The sequence below is a fragment of the Sprattus sprattus genome, assembly GCF_963457725.1.
Source record: "Sprattus sprattus genome assembly, chromosome: 17".
Classification (NCBI taxonomy): domain Eukaryota; kingdom Metazoa; phylum Chordata; class Actinopteri; order Clupeiformes; family Clupeidae; genus Sprattus; species Sprattus sprattus.
Window position 1 is genome coordinate 10,458,655 of NC_137915.1, and position 16,460 is coordinate 10,475,114.

The window sequence follows — 16,460 nt, forward strand, 5'->3', positions numbered from 1 at the left end:
CATGTTCTCCCTATGTGTATTGTTTTTATTGTGATTCATGTATGTATGTTTGTGAGTTAAGTGTATAAGCTACTGGATGACCTTAATTTCCCTCCGGATCAATAAAGTATCCATCTTTCATCTATCTATCATCTAGCAGACTACACACCATGAAAAAACTCACACAGAGTCTTACCAACAGTGTATGCTGCTAAAACACAAACAATGGTTGCATGTTTTAATATAGGCCTGTAGAGGCTATAGAAATGATACACAGTTGTTTTGCTTGTTCATGGTTCAGCCTTGCTACCTACTCTTTAAACATCTAACAGGAAGTGCTGGAGCTCCTTATGTTGAGATACGTGCTTGTTACTGGGTGTAGTATTGAAGCTGCCCCCTCCAGAGTGTTAGTGTTTGAAGTAACCTTGTTCCTGTTCTATCCAGTTTTTTTTGCATCTTCTTTCTCACTTGTTCCCCCAAACGTGTGAATAGAAGTCTGGTTTCCGTAGAAACTAAAGTGGTGCTGGAGTGAGACAATGCCTCAGCACCTAGGACACATGGAACGGAGCGTGAAAGCATAAGTGTTTTTAAGTGTGTGTGTGTGTGTGTGTGTGTGTGTGTGTGTGTGTGTGTGTGTGTGTGTGTGTGTGTGTGTGTGTGTGTGTGTGTGTGTGTGTGTGTGTGTGTGTGTGTGTGTGTGTGTGTGTGTGGGGGTGTGTGTGGGGGTGTCTGTTTGTGTTTGTGTTTGTGTATGTGTGTATGTGTGTCTTTGTGTTTTCTTGTGCTTAGAGCAAAGTAAAACAAAAAATACCCGTTTTGTATGTCCAGCTTCTGATCAAAGGATGTACTGGTAGAATGATTTTTCAACTGAGATTGTGAGACACATCAAAACATACTCTCACACACGCACATAAACACGCGCGCACACACACACACACACACACACACACACACACACACACACACACACACACAATCACACACACACACACACACACACACACACACACACACACACACACACACACACACACACACACACACACACACACACACACTAACATACACACTAACACACACACACACACACACACACACACACAGTATTTTTTCTAAGTTTCATTAAACTCAAGGGCACCTTCCGTACGACACACAGCTGTTCCGGAGATTGGCTTGAACTCCCAGCTTGAGCCTATCCTCTGAAATAAACTTTTTTATTTCTGCATTCCTGTTATTTCTCCTTATTCACTCCCTCTGAATGCTTGTCAGCTTGTGTTTGGGCTTCCACTCCAGTAAGAGTGGCTTAGCCCAGTGTGAGCGGCTCCATGGCTGCGACGCAGTGATGCACTGCAGTCGTTCCCAGCGCATGGGCCGGAGCCTGCTGTGGCACGCGCTTTCATGGCTCCCATTCAAATGTTTCAACGAGACAAAGAGGGATGGGCCAAATAAAAGACTCCCTTCTGGTCACCCTCTCCCTCTCCCTCCCTCCCTCTTGCCATCACCCCCCTGGCCACTCTCTCTCTCCCTCTCTCTTGCCATCCCCCCCTCTCCCTCTCTCTCCATCTCCTTCCTCCTCTGCCCCCCCCCCCTCTCTCTCCCTTGCTTTCTCACCATATCTGATGAGGCTGCTACAGTTGGCTAGCCCCCAATTACCAGGGCCAAACTCTTTAAGCATCCACTGCAGATATCATCAGGGATTGTTCCAGGCTCTCCCTGTCCTCTCCCCGCTCCCTCTGAAGTCCCTCAGATGTTGTCGTCACATGTATTTCCGTCCTTATCTAACAGCTCACAATTACCCCACGCTCCCTCGCAGCCCTAATTCCGTACCATTAAAACGAATTTGCCGAGCCCAGCACAGCTCTGTCCACAGAAGCCTTACAACCTCCCTGTTTATCCCCAACACCATTTCCCTTCGTTCCCTCACAGTGCCCCCCCCCATCCACCCACACCACCCCCGGGCCCCTATCTTACCTGTCCCCGAACACCGAACCAACCGAGGCACGTAAAATAGTCGACGGCGCTCAGCGCATAATGAGGTTAATAAAGCAACCGGGGCGAAGGCGTGGTACAAACAGAGCGTTGGCGCTTGATTAAACACTGATGCTCACTAATGAATGCGGGACAGGCCTCGCGGGCCCTTTATTGACTCGTAAACAACAGCGCCAGCTCCTAAACGTGACTGCCGGGCCTAATTGTTTTTGTCCCCCCCCCCCCCCCCCCCCCCCCTCTGTGTGGCGATGTCAGTGCTGGCGGGGGGGGGGGGGGACTGGTGTGGTGAACCAGTCATCCTACTCTTATAGATAACCACACCACTGCACTGTACTACATCTCTCCATATTTCCTGCTTCTTTCTCCCTCTTGTGTTCTGTCTCCTTCAGTCGGTTCCCCAGGAACACACAGATACTGCTGCTGCTGCACCTATACATGCACAAGCACACTAACCTGAAAGGGTTACAAACACATTTCACAAGGCTGTTAATTATCTGGACAATAATCAATGTCATTTATCAACCTGATTCTTATTAACCTGCCTTGCACTCCCCCACTACTGGTGGGTCTACAGTAACAATGAAAATATCACTGAGAGGCAAGTCAAGACATGCATGTTCCCAGCCTCTGTTCCCCGGCTTGCCTGTTCCTTCTCTAGGCTACCTGCCTGCAACAACTGTAATACAACTGCACCAAGACACTCATGTGTTTTCTCTCTTCTCTTCTCTTCTCTTCCTTTTCCCACTGCAGGTGTCGTAGCAATCCTGGTAGTGTCAGTGGGGCTGGTGTCCTCTGTCCAGGAGCCACACCCCAGCCGGACCCCCCAGGACCCCTCCATGGACGCGAGCAGCGCCCCCCTCCCTGTCCTGCCCCCGGAGCCCCCTGGCTGGCAGGAGGCCTCCAGCAGTGGGGAGCTGTCCGCCTATGGAGGGGGTGCCCAAAATATCCAGCCCACTGCCTCCATCAGCTCCCTGGATCTTTTGCACTCACAGGCCAGGGCACTGGCGCCTGGCACACATGCTAGTTCTGGTTTTGATGGTTCTGGTTTTGGTGTAACAAAGCATCAAAGTTCTGATGGTGGAAACCAGGCCCAAAAACTTAACGGAGAGACGTTAGATGAGGCTCAGAAAACGAACGCCATTGCCAGTAATAATACAGACCTCCATGTCGGGTCAGTGGTGGCAAACCAGATGCAAAACAACACTTTTACCAGGAAGGACCAGCAGGGCGGGCCGGGTTTGGTCTCTGAAGGGGAGTCGGTGAGCCTGGCAGAGCCTGATCTGGGCTCCCGTGGTTCTGTACACTCAGGGACAGACCTGACCGCTGGTGGTGGACAGGGTGCCCCGAATGCAGCATCTGCCTCTGCCATTCCTGCACCATCAGGGCCTTACACAGGGAGAGGAGACAGTGTGGGTCTCGAGCCAGAGGGCCTAAGGAAGGGTCCCCACCCCAAGGAGCTCAACGCCGAGGAGCCCACTTATTCTTCATCACTTCTCTCCACCTCAGCACTGAAGCCCTCCTCTCTCTTCTCCTCCTCCTCCTCCTCCTCCTCCTCCTCCTCAGCTTTTTCTCCCGATCCTGCCACTGCAGACAGATTCCTCAGGGAGCGTGCCCACACCATGCCCGAACCGGCCCAGCCTCACTCCATCACCCTGAGAGAGACGCACCCCCTGCCTGGAGAGAAGCCCACAGACCCCCTGAGCCTAGAGGCAGTCCCTTCCCCTGGCTCTGACACCTCCGCCACCACCATTAATGCCGTACCCCCTACTACAGAGATGACATCCAACACCACGACTTATTCCAACGTCGCAGACCCAGCGGGCAATGGCACAGAGCCCTTAGGGGTCTCTTCGGCCCCAACAGTTGATGGGGAAGCACACTCATCCGTGGGTAACAGCACACACGAAGCATCCGTCGCCACGGACAGCAACAGCACGGTGGGTGGACCCTCTCCCGACGTCCGTTCGCACGGCAAAGGCTCGGCTCCTACAGAGGCCCCCTCCACAGCCAGCGGCAACTTCCTCAACAGGCAGGTCCCCGCGGCGACGGGTGGGCCCTGGGGCCCCGGCAACCAGTCAGGCCCGGCCCTGGACCCCTCGCACACACAGGCCACCATCTGCCTGGGGAAGATGGACATCGTGTGGGTGGTGCTCGCCATCAGCGTGCCTGTGTCCTCCTGCTGTGAGTACAGTACTTCAGCCTCCTGTTTGGATACGCAATATCACAATGATACAGCTCCGGTTAATAGTGTGAGGGACTACCAAAGGGAAGGCAACAGAACATGGAGCACACAGAATCAGAGCATATATGCCATCATCCTGTTGTTCAGGTCAAATGTTCTAAAAGCCTGCAATTTCGGAAATCTGCCCCAGCTCTTAGGTAGCATTACAGTTCGTATGAGATATTTTATGACTTCATGCTTTCTGTCCTTGAAGCAGTCAGTAATCTTCCCATGTGACCTTAAAGTGCTGAGGCTGCTCTGGGTATTCCCTTCCCACTGCAGATTGGTGCTTTAACAGCATGCTGCACTGTGGTGTGTTTAAAAGACCAGAGCATCCATCCCAATCACTGAAAGCCCACTGGTTGTCATTCAGATGTTTTTACCTAGCCATCACAACTGGTGTGTTTTAGTAGAGTAAAGTATAACTTTACAAGACTGTATATAGTACTAAGTAGTACTAAGTGATCTGTTTCCCCCATATTACATTTCATTTGTATGCTTACTTTTGGTATTACAGTGTTACTACTGCACTACCCACATTTGAGAGGAAAGAACTGCAGTTGGAAGTGAACCAAATGCTATGCTAATTGATACTGTATCTGATTTCATACTATAAGTATTTTGCCATGTCCTTGCCATTCACATTTTCCCTTCATCTCTCCTGTCCCTCTAGCTGTCCTCCTGACAGTGTGCTGCATGAAGAGGAAGAAGAAGACGTCCAATCAGGAGAACAACCTGAGCTATTGGAACAACGCCATCACCATGGACTACTTCAACCGACACGCTGTGGAACTCCCCAGAGAGATTCAGTCTCTGGAGACTGCAGAGGTATGAGGGGCAAAGGGGCACACAGTAGCAAGTAATGCTGCTGTGTCAATGAATGGGAGCTGCCTGTGGAGTTTATAGTGCAGTTGTGGATGTGTGTGGGAGTGTGTTTTGAGGACAATACATTGTCTGTGATTGCTGTACCATTAGTCATCTTTCAAACATGTACATGGTTTTGTGCAGAAGGAATCTCGAGAGATTGAATTGAAGCTCTATTATAATTAAAAATAATTGTTTAAAAGAAAGAAAAGTTACATGACAAAGTACTTATTTTTCGCCAGACTGCCAGCCAAGTATTTTTTGTAAGATAATGGGCACTCAGTCTTTGTCACAGTGTGACCGCGTGTAAATCAGGTTTTTTTTGTGTACCACCCCAACAACACACTTTCATACCATACCATCATTCCCTGTTGCCAAAGTTAATTGTTTTAAAAAAAAAGAAAAGTTACATGACAAAGTACTTCTTTTTCGCCGGACTGCCAGCCAAGTATTTTTTGTAAGATAATGGGCACTCGGTCTTTGTCACAGTGTGACCGCGTGTAAATCAGGTTTTTTTTGTGTACCACACCATCATACCATACCATCATTCCCTGTTGCCAAAGTTGCTGAGCTTAAGAATTGTACTGCCCCCTGGTGGATGAGAGATGCTAATGCCACAGGCTCAGAGCAGCTCTTACTTGATCCTATATATTCACATATCTCAAATTTCACCAATTTTCCCTCAGTTCAGCGTTATTATTTATACATTTTATTCATCTTAATGTTTGCCATCATCATTCCTCCTCTCTCCCTCTCCCTGTTGTCGTTGTTCTCTCTCTCCATCCCGTGTGGTGATGCAGAAAGAGGGTGATGCGGAGGGAGGATCATGTTTTGGCTGCTCCTGGTGACTAAAAGGTTTCCTGCCCCACCTTGGCTTTGTTGTCATGTAGCTTCCCCTCTCCATATGTGTGTCTGTTCTTCTCCTCACAGCTTTGTCATTACCCCTCTCCCTGCAATGTGGTACTGTCCTCTCTGCTGAGTCATTCTCACAGTCCCCCCATTCTACTCATTCTTAATGGTTCTGCCGAGATTTTCATTTCTCTCTCTCTCTCTCTCCCTCCCTATTATTGTCTCTTTCACCCTCCTAACTGTTAAAATCTCGGTACTGCCATGGTAACATCCTTTTAGGTCCCTGAGTCTCGCTTCTCATAAATCCTTGGTTAGCAACCCCTTCAAATCTTCCCAGCTGTAGCTATTGGTTCCCAAGGGTAGCCCTTCCCCTTTCAGATATATAGCGGGTTAGTTCTGCTGTCGGGAAGTGGATTGGTGCTGACCTTTACCGGCTGTGTGTTGCAGGAACAGGAGACCTTCCTGCCGCCTAATGGCGACTACAGTGACAGTGGCGTGGTACTGGTGAACCCCTTCTGCCAGGAGACGCTCTTCATCCACAGAGACAAGGCCTCGGACATCTGAGAGATGGCAGAAGAATGATGGCCGTCGACCATGTTGAAGCGTGATCAAAATAAGGAGTAGGGGGTCTCAACTTGATTCCCCATCTGTGACTTTGATTGCTTTTTTTGTATGTGTTTAACCTTCCCTGTTCAAAGACTCCTCCTTTATATCCTAGAAAAATAAATAAGCGTACATGAAGTTTTAAGGATGAATGAACCACAAATACTATTTACTATGAGGGCGAGCCCGCATATTTTTCTGATGTACATTTTCTACAGATGCTTAATTGTGATAAGGGTTTTTATGTCGTTTTTAAATAAAAGATGAGACTATGTGTGATTCTGTTCTATTTTCTGTGGCTTGGTAAGGCAAGGAGATCTGCTTGTAGAGTTGAGTACTTATAAAGATGTTCCTGTGACCTTACCCAAAACTCTTAAGAAATAAAGCCTGTTGAACTTGAATTATGTCAATGAGGGGATACAGAAAGAAAGGGCTTTGGTTTATTAGAAGTGCCCTTAGTATGCGTACTAAGATGAGATGGAATTCACCTTGGGAAGTAGTTTCCTGTAAGGCTTGTGTGTTTATTCAAACAGAAGATTAAGGATGTGTGATTGTAATGTGGATGGAGCAGTCTTGGCAAACAAAACAACATGTATCCTACACCCCAATCTGTAAATTTCAAGGACGGACACAGTCCCAAACGCTTTGCATGTCTTCTTTCTCAGTATCTTAACAGTGACACTGTAGCAATGACACATTTGCCAGGACTTGCCCATCTGCTCTTTCCGATTTCACGTTCTCGTCCCAAGTTTGAATGAATCCCCTGGTCTGTGAGCCCAAACTATAATGCTATTAGGTGGCGATTCCCCTCATCTGTCACCAGCTAAGGGGACCGGATGATGTATCTTAAGTCCTTCTGTCCCGCTGTGTCAAACAGTGTGCTCTTGTGCGTGTGTCTCCAGCCGCATGTGTCTTGTTTCAGGTGTCTGTGTATCTGTGTGAGCGTATGTCAGCAGTGAAACCTTTGTTTTTGTCTGATTGCCCCACCATCAGCACTGGTTTAGGAAAGCAAGTTCAAGCTACAGGACATTATTAAAGATTGACATTAGCTGTAAGTTTAAGCTCTATGCCATGTATGTTTCAGAACTACTTAAAATGATGTATTATATATGTTGGTGAAAATCAAAGCTGATTTGCCTCAAATTATTCTGATTCAGCAAGAAGCTTTTGCAATGGCAAAAGTGTTTTGTCTAAAAGTTTTAATTTTAACAGTTTTTCATTGGACCATTTTGCTGAGCAGGTGAAGAGTTCCTTCATTATATTTTAGGCATTTTATTAAAGAAAATTAATTTGATTTGCACATGTAGGTACCTGTGTGCATGACTGTGTGCGAGTGTCTCTATCTTTCCTCATGGATTAATGTAATGACAGGTCTCTATTGCCAAAGAAGGGCATTCATTCTCTCTTTTTTTTTAACCGATCCCTTTTGAAAATGAATCACAACCAAAAATAAGTCACAACCATAATGCATCTGCAAGTATCTTGTTAATAAATACCTGTTACTATATAGCTATTGGAACATGTGATTTGGATTCATGTTTAGATCTGATGATGTTATCTTGAGGCTGTTGCAGTGGGCACAGGCAGGTGATGGAGTTAGTTAGTGGCTAAGAAAATACAGTATCTGCCATATTTGGCTATGATTACATTGAAATGCATTAAGAGTCTCGATAAAAACATTAAAGTACTCCAAGCTTTATTATCTAGAGAATTATTTCTCATCGTGTATTATCACATATTCTGTTTGCAGAGCATTTGCTGAGCTTTTCATCACTGCCTCCATTATTGTTTTCCAGTGTGTTTTGTTACTGTTTTTTTGTTGTTGTTGTTATTGTTTGTTTGTTTCATCTATGTATGTGTGATTGCTTAGACATCTGTCGGAGGTAAACAGCCTGAATGATTGTATGCTGTGTCACCATGTATGGATGTTTTGCTGGAGTGGGGTGCAAGGAAAGCAGCATCGTATATTCGGTTCAACATACCTTTATGTCCCTTGTTATGTATTGTAGCACACACTGTACTTTTTACTGCTGAGCAATAAAAAAGAGAAAATCTTTCAGACAGCCTCTTGTATTTTGTTAAGTGGGAAAGAGGATAAAGAGGTTTGTGCTTGTGAAACTGTGCTTCACTGGTGGTTTTGAGTGACAGTCTCCAAACGTGGTTAATTAACATGCTCAATAGCAGAATTCGATCTGGCTCCAGTCTTGTTTGGATCACTGAATCTACCTAGGGTAAGCACCAGAGTATTTAGGGTTACTTGCCTACTGTTGCTTCTGCCATCAGAGTTAAAAAAAAAAAAAAAACCTCAACCAACTGTTGCTTTGTGAATATTTTTGTAATGCCGTCATCAGCGAGTTTACTAGCCTACATAGGACCTTTGTTTTGTTTCATATGGATCATGGGACTATTCTGGAACCCTCTGTCTCTCTCTGCTGAATCTAGCTGCTCCATTGACATGGGTGGAAGGGGTGGCCTTTCACTCCGTGGCTGTCACTGGCCCACTCATATACAAAATAAAATAGATTACCGATGGACTACCGATAATAGCAGCTTGATCAGCCACACATGTTATATCAGCATAGCTCTTTCCTGTAAAATTAGTTCTTAATGATGGCGCACACTCTCTAATAGCGTGCCTCTCCACGTTAAAGAGTTTACTTGCAACAGAAACTCTTCTGTTCGTGACTGGATTGCTGTTCAATGTCCATTTAATGTCGGCAGCTCTCCCTGGAAGAATCTACTTATGTAAGAAGGGACTAACTTCGCTAACTTCTAGGCCTAAAATGATGGAGTTGTATACATACGTCTACGTACGTAGCTTACCCCATAATTATCTGATATTAGCCTTGATGCCTATAGCATAACCGGAAGAGGAAAAATGTGATTTAATAAAAAACACTTCTTGTTCAATGCCTGAATAATGTTTTCTGAGCCTTTAGTTTAGGGATAGTTTTTCGGATTTTCATGAATTAATTATTTGAATATCAACTTTACCAATCGGGTACCAAATCCCTTGCTATGCCTAGACAAAGTCTGGTATTATTGGTTTACATCTCATCACGGCGAGTACGCACATTGGTTAACCAACATGTCAGGTTAAGTCACATCTGAGAAATTAACCAGTGAGGAATCCTATCCGGGGTAGCAGTAGAAGGTAGCTTTAACATCCGGTGGAATCACTCGGTATGTCAAACAGCGCCTTGTCATACAGTTAGCTAGCTCGCTGGTCAATGTGGCAGGCATCTTCTTGGTAATAAGTGGTAGTCAGCTAGCTAGCAAGCTAACTGCTATGGTTTGCTGAACACGTGAGACTGCAGAGAAGAGTGGTGAAACACGTCCATCGAAGCCGAGGTTTTTCTCTCATCCCAGGCCACATTCCTGACTCAGTTAAGAGTTTTCCTTGTAAGATTAGGTGTTGTTACTTAGTCTCAGAAAATGGCGGATGTTGAAACAAATGCTCCGGAGAAGAGCCTGGATGATTTCTTTGCTAAGCGCGATAAAAAGAAGAAGAAAGAAAATAAGGGCAAGGGGAAGGAGCCTGCAGCTGGGCCAGCACCGGTGGTTTTGAAAAAGATCAAAAAGGAAAAAGAGAAGTCTACGAAAAACGAAAATCAGGACGACCAGATAGAGAAGGTATGCAAGTTGGTCTCTCTGGCCGTTGTAACAAAACATCTAGCTATCGTTAACGATAGTTATTAGCTCACCAGCACTCTAACGTTATTGTGACATGGTGGGATATCGTTGGTTAAACTTCTAGTTTATGTATTAGCTAGCTAGCTAGTTAGCTAGCCATCATATTGCGAAGGATAACGAGGTCTAATATATTAACTTGATAACAGCAAAGCCAATAATCTAACTTGCGCCTTTCGATTTTATCCTTAAGTACAGTGTCAACGTTTATTCGACAACGAATGGTAACGTTATACAGTCGGTTACATTTTGTCCGTCGATGTGACCGTGGTTGCATCCGAGCTGTAGCTAGGTATCTTGTTAGCTCCTTTAGCGAGCTATAGCGCTAGGTACATGCGCTAACGGTGTTACAGCTAACTTAGTTCCTTATGGCAACGTTACCATTTGCGTCTATCCCCGGTATGTCGTCAGTTTACTGTCAGTAAGTCTGTCAGCTGGTTGGCTACATACCATGTTAAAATCTGCCGTAGTTACCAACCTTACCAAGGTAATAGATTGTCGTGATTGGGTTTTTTGGCCCAGATTGAGTGGCAATTATTTGGTACTTGCGATGCTAGCTTGCTAGCTAGCTCCCTCCCTCCTGACTCACTTCCCCGCTAGCCAACCACCTCGTCATTCCCCCCAGTTCTGTCATACTTAACTGTGACTTACTCAATAACTAACACAGATTGTTGATTTAATAGTTGTCCAAAGTGATTTATAAAAGCTTAGAAGTGAGTTGTGACTGCTGTAAGATCTGTTACATAGTGGCCTAAGGCAACTACCTGCAGACCTTTCATGAACGTCAGACAGCTGTTCACAGGGGCCATCTTATTTGCCTGATATTCTATTTAACCATATGGCTAAATAAAATGCTGTACACATATTTGGCTTATTGACTTTAATTACATTATATATCCATTAAAATGGTCTTTGTTGAGTTAAAGGAACTTTCATCACTGTGAGCCTGACCATTGAGCTAAGTCATGTCGTAATTACTTTGATTTAACTCTTGACACCACCCATTAAAAAGGTTTAAACTAGAGCAACCGTTCTATATACTTTCCTCAGAACTAGATTGGGAGTTAGATCAAGTCACTGTTGTGTAATTGTGTACTCTAGGATTTATTGAAATTATCCTGTTTTTGTTATACTTTTGTTTGTGCAACATCATTGTTTTGGTGTTGTCAATGAATGCTGTGACGTGGTGACTTTAGCCTTCTTACAGTCACAGAAGGTTGCAATTATTATGTTTCTAAAAGTGATCCTTTCGCTCACAAAAAAAGAGCACAGAATCAAGGAGAACGGGCAGAAAGCCAACCAGTTCGTCTTTTTGACATATTGTTTTTCAGTATTACAAGACTGACCTTGAAGAGTATTCTTCTGGTTCTGTCTGCCTTGTCTGTGTGAGTGGATGTCAGAGATCACTGAGAAGTCAGACGTTTTCTGTTAGACTTGTGATCTCATTTTAGTTGGACAGCATATCTGGAATTAGTGCTTGAATTTACACAGAAACAAGTATTGTTAGTGCAACTCACACCTCCCAAACACACACACCTTATTCAAAGTTATATTTCAATCTGAGCATAAACCCTTTCATGACCTATCAAGCATTGGTTCTGAGTTTTTATTTTCTGAAGAGGTTGAACATTGTTGTGAGCTGGGTAAGAACAAATGCCCAAGTAGCCAAACTCCCACATCTAGAAATCTTGAAAGAGTCTGTTTTTTTGGTTTCTGCTCCATCGTCATAAATTCAGCCAGACATTTTTCATCCTCAGGAAAAAGCCACACAACACCTCCTCTTCCCCTCCTCCTCTGTCAATTAAGCTAATGAACACTGACCCCTGGGAACAAAATGTCCTGGCGTCTCCTTGCAAACCTGCTATGTGTGAGTCAGTCAGCCGCTCACATCTGGGCTCCGAGTACAGGCTGGCTCATTTGTTTGCAGTAGCAATAGCTTATGAACAGCCCCTTTAGCACAGCACCATGTACTGTTCCCAGATGGCTTAGTCTTTACCCGTGGGCTGTGTACCTCTCTTTTGTTTTAGTGTGTGCCCCCCTCTGTAATTCATAAAAGAGCAGTGGTTGCTGTCAAGCATGCATTGCTTGATGGTGCCCCCTCACAAGCATTGGAGCAGGGGCGTGTGGATGGAGTCCAGCCTGGACAGGTGGCGGATGTGGTTGGGGGTGCGGGGGACGGGAGTGTCTTTACGTGCTGGGTCTGTATTTGGCTGAGACGCTGTGTGCTTTGTGTGTTCTCAGGAGGATGCGGAATGGAAGGAGTTTGAGCAGAAGGAGGTGGACTACACTGGCCTCAGGCTGCAGGCCCTACTGGTTGGGTAAGGGAAAATGGCTGCAGCACATTTACGATGTCACACTCAGAGAAGGCACATGAGGGCGCAGGACTGACACGGGTCCCCATCATACAGCAGAGCGTTTCTGAGGTGACATCATGAGGCATGTGAGGCCATGCTCATGCCATGATGAACTCAGGAGAGAGCAAAGAGTAACACTTGAAGAATACAACCAGGATGGCTCCCTCAGTGAAAGCACTTTCAGCGTAGGGTAGGCATAACAGATCTACCAGCAGGGCATGTGAGTGATGGGTGCCATGTTAAGGATGCCTCACCGCATGGGCATGTTCAGGATGGCACAGCGCATGGGCATGTTCAGGATGGCACAGCGAGGCTGTGCTCATGCCAGGATCAATTGAAGATGAGTCAGGACCTAAGTCTCTGCTGGCAGCATTCCTAGTATGAAAAAAAAAAATGTAACCTTTGCTTCATTAGTCCATCCATTCATACTTTAAAAACTCATAATGAAGAACAGTAAACTTTCAGCTGCACTATAATGCTCCTATTATGCAACCACACGTGTGTTTTGAACATGAGGGCCCAACTGTAATACAAATATAGAGATGGGGTGGTCAACATTGCTTGCTTGATTTAGATTGATAGAGGTCATAGTGTTCTGTTCCAGACATCTCTCTGACACACACACACACACACTTCACTCATATTCCTTCTCCATCCCTATTTTCTCCACCCACCAGTGAAGAGAGAGAGGATGAAGATTATGATAAAGAAGAGGTGGGTGAGGATGGAGAGATCATCCTAGTGAGCGGAGACAAAGTGTCTGGACCCTGGAACAAGTCTGGGGCTCCCGTCGCTTCAGCTGCTCCTGTTGGTAAGGACAACCAGCTGTATATCTGTCTCTCTCTCCCTCCCTCTGTCTCTCTCTCTGTCCGTCGGTCTCTCTCTGTCCTTTCTTTTGCAACTCTCTCTTTCACTCCAAAGATTTCCACTGTCATTGTGTCATTGGTTTTAATATTTGGTTAATATTACCACACACACGTGTAAGACTTGCATAGAAAGGGATAGGTTTGGTTTTCAGTGATTTAAAGGCTTCTCATGTTGCATTTTCATTATTCTTTGGCTGGATAAATATAGCAAAATACATTTTTATTATTGCATTTGCAATTTACATTATTGTTATTTGTTTGGTATTGATATTCGTTTGCTTAAATGTCACAAACCTAGGAAAGAAAAGAACATTTCTTCCCTTGTTCCCAGGCACCACATATAGTGTCACCTGACTTTCAATACACTTTGAAACAACTTACGCAAACTCTACACACAAACGCTGCACATGGAAACAAGGGCAGCGTAAGCTTTTTAGAGCTATGGAACTTGCTATGCTCATGGTAGTTTTGAAGATGTTCATAGGCTTTCTAAAGCCAGTTAGCACTCGAGAGACTCCGTGTGAAGGTAGAGTTATGACAAACACCAGGTACTAAAATTTAGCATCGGATTTAATCTTTAATAAGAACTAAGATCTCTAATACATCCATACACATGCCCATGGATCGGTGTATGTGTATGATGCGGCCATTCTCTGTGCTGCTCCTGTTGCCATGGTAATGAGGGGTGTCCGTGTGTTTGGCCTGTCCTTTGTTGTCCTCCAGTAGAGGAAGAGCCTGAGGTGCCGGAGTCGAAACCAACAGGCGTGTACCGACCCCCAGGAGCCCGTCTCACCACCACCAAGAGAGGGCCCGCCGCGGGGCCCCCAGAGATCTTCAATGACTCCCAGTTCCCTTCTCTGCAGTCCTCTGCCAAACATGTGGAGACTCGCAAGTAAGACACGCAGACAGCACACGTGTGAGGGGTATTTGCCAGGAGGACATTTGTTTGTGAGCAGAGATGCACTTAGTTCTTTCTGGATGAGACTATAGCGTCCCTGGCACCATAGTAGGACCTTATAAATTACAAAAAGAATAATTCTGATAGGGTGCCAGTCTTTGAGCCTGGTTGGTTAATACTGCTGAAATGTAGGTTTTACTGTATTTCGTTAGACATTGTCAGCATTGTCATGTCTACAATGAGCTGAAGTATTCAGAGAGAAAGTGAGGAGTTGATATGAATGTTGCTCCACTGTTGCCCATTCTGATGGTGAGCTCATGTGTTCCAGGGACCGAGAGATGGAGAAGACTTTCGAGGTGGTGAAGCACAGGAACCGTGCGCGGGAGGAAGGGGGTCCGACCTCCAACCAGCAGCTGCAGCTAGACAACCAGTACTCCGTCCTGGGGGACAATTAACCCCCCACACAGCCTGCCCCCACCCCCTTCCCGCCCAACCTCAAGTAGTCCTGGCCGACCCCGAAGGGGAAAGCACTAATACAGCTGTGTGTGTGTGTGTGTGTGTGTGTGTGTGTGTGTGTGTGTGTGTGTGTGTGTGTGCGCGTGTGTGTCTGTGTGCGTGCGTGTCTGTGTGTGTGCGTGCGTGTGTGTGTGTCTCGCTGCCCCCTGGAGTCACATAGGTGCCACCATCACCAACCAGACCTGACTGTCTTTCCATCTTTTACACACGAACACACACACACACACACACACACACACACACACACACACACACACACACACACACAGTACTGTCATCTACATGTAAACTTTATGTGCATTCATAAGTCGTTACACATTAGCAACACCCACACACACCCATACACACCCACACACACACACACACACACACACACACTCAGACATGCATACATCAATGGACCCATACACTCCCATACAAACCAACACATGGTCGGCAAAAGCCCGGTCATTATCGACTATATTGACAAGGGCTGTGACGACAGGGATTGACTGAAACTTTCCAAGGAAAAAGAAAAAGGAAAAAAAAAGAAGAAAAATCAAATGTATACAACGACTCACTCACTCACCTACGTGAATGACACCCGTGACGGTGGGATGAGTGACTGCGGTCGGAACGCATCACTCTGGCTCCGGCTCTCATCAACAGTCGGTTGCCCCGTGAGCTTCAGTTAAGGTCATACTCAACCGAAAAAAATGAAACAATGGCAGTGCACAACAGAGGATGTCTGTACGAGTAGGGCTGTGCGATTGGGAAGAACTGCTGTTGAAAAACAGTTATCCGTGCTCTCTCTCACTTTTTTTTTTTTAGTTTTTTTTTCGTCCGTATGCTAAATCTGTGTATGTCCTGGACCTTACCAGTTTTGGAATGTAGGTGTTTTTTTTTTTTTTTTTGCGAGTGAGTGATGAGATGTAAGGTTTGGGCTTTTGCAAATAGGAGGAGGGGTTGGGGTGGAGACTACCTCAGTTGTATATCTGTGGTAACCATGTTGACCAGGCCTTTGATTTTAAAGGGAGAGTTGAGTTGGTTGGGGGAGGGGTGAGGGTTTGGGTGGCAGACAGCATTCACTCCACCCCTCCCCCTCCTCTCTAACAAGAGGAAAGGACCACCTGTCGCTTTATCACGACGGCGAACTTCTGTATCGCCTCTCCTCGGCTCGCGGTCTTCACGTGGAAATACTATTTGAAGTGGCCTTACTGAGTACAAATCAGCAGAATGAGGAGTGGTGGGGAAAAGGAAGGCTCACAGGAAAAGGACAAAAGCAGATGAAAGGAAAAAGGAGAAAAAAAAACACGTCAGCGTCCTCTGCAAAGACACTTTCGGCGCCCCCATCTTGCAGGCTGCCACTGGACTCTTCTGCTCTTCAGGAGCACTCTTGAGGCTTTCCCACAGACCCTGAGCAGGAATGTAGAGCAGAGCTGTAGCGTGCCATCAAGAATCCCACCCTAGACTGCCCTTGCCCCTGCCCCTGCCCCTGCCCCTGCCCTCCTACCCCCTTCATACCCTTTCCCTGCTGTCTCACTGGCCCTTTTCTGTTTTACTAAAAAAAAAATGAATATTGACGTAAGATTGACATAAAAAGAAAACCATAATTAAAGCTTTGTTCTTTCTTATCCCACATCATTCCTTAA

General features: G+C 45.8%; 2 protein-coding genes across 2 annotated transcripts in view; both read left to right on the forward strand.

The window, feature by feature from the left end:
- tmem108 (transmembrane protein 108) overlaps positions 1–8,458 on the forward strand; it is a 44,562-nt gene extending 36,104 nt beyond the window's left edge. The window contains exons 3-5 of the mRNA XM_080855591.1: positions 2,719–4,149; positions 4,863–5,017; positions 6,350–8,458. Of these exons, the coding sequence (XP_080711717.1) occupies positions 2,719–4,149; positions 4,863–5,017; positions 6,350–6,466 (1,703 nt within the window). The 3' untranslated portion in view covers positions 6,467–8,458. The remainder of the gene's footprint in view (positions 1–2,718; positions 4,150–4,862; positions 5,018–6,349) is intronic.
- A 1,257-nt stretch (positions 8,459–9,715) lies between these two features.
- cdv3 (carnitine deficiency-associated gene expressed in ventricle 3) lies at positions 9,716–16,442 on the forward strand. Its single transcript, XM_080854992.1, has 5 exons — positions 9,716–10,138; positions 12,437–12,513; positions 13,227–13,360; positions 14,139–14,307; positions 14,642–16,442. The coding sequence occupies exons 1-5, from the start codon at positions 9,941–9,943 to the stop codon at positions 14,766–14,768; spliced, it is 705 nt and encodes a 234-aa protein (XP_080711118.1). The 5' UTR covers positions 9,716–9,940; the 3' UTR covers positions 14,769–16,442.
- The last annotated feature ends 18 nt before the right edge of the window (positions 16,443–16,460 follow it).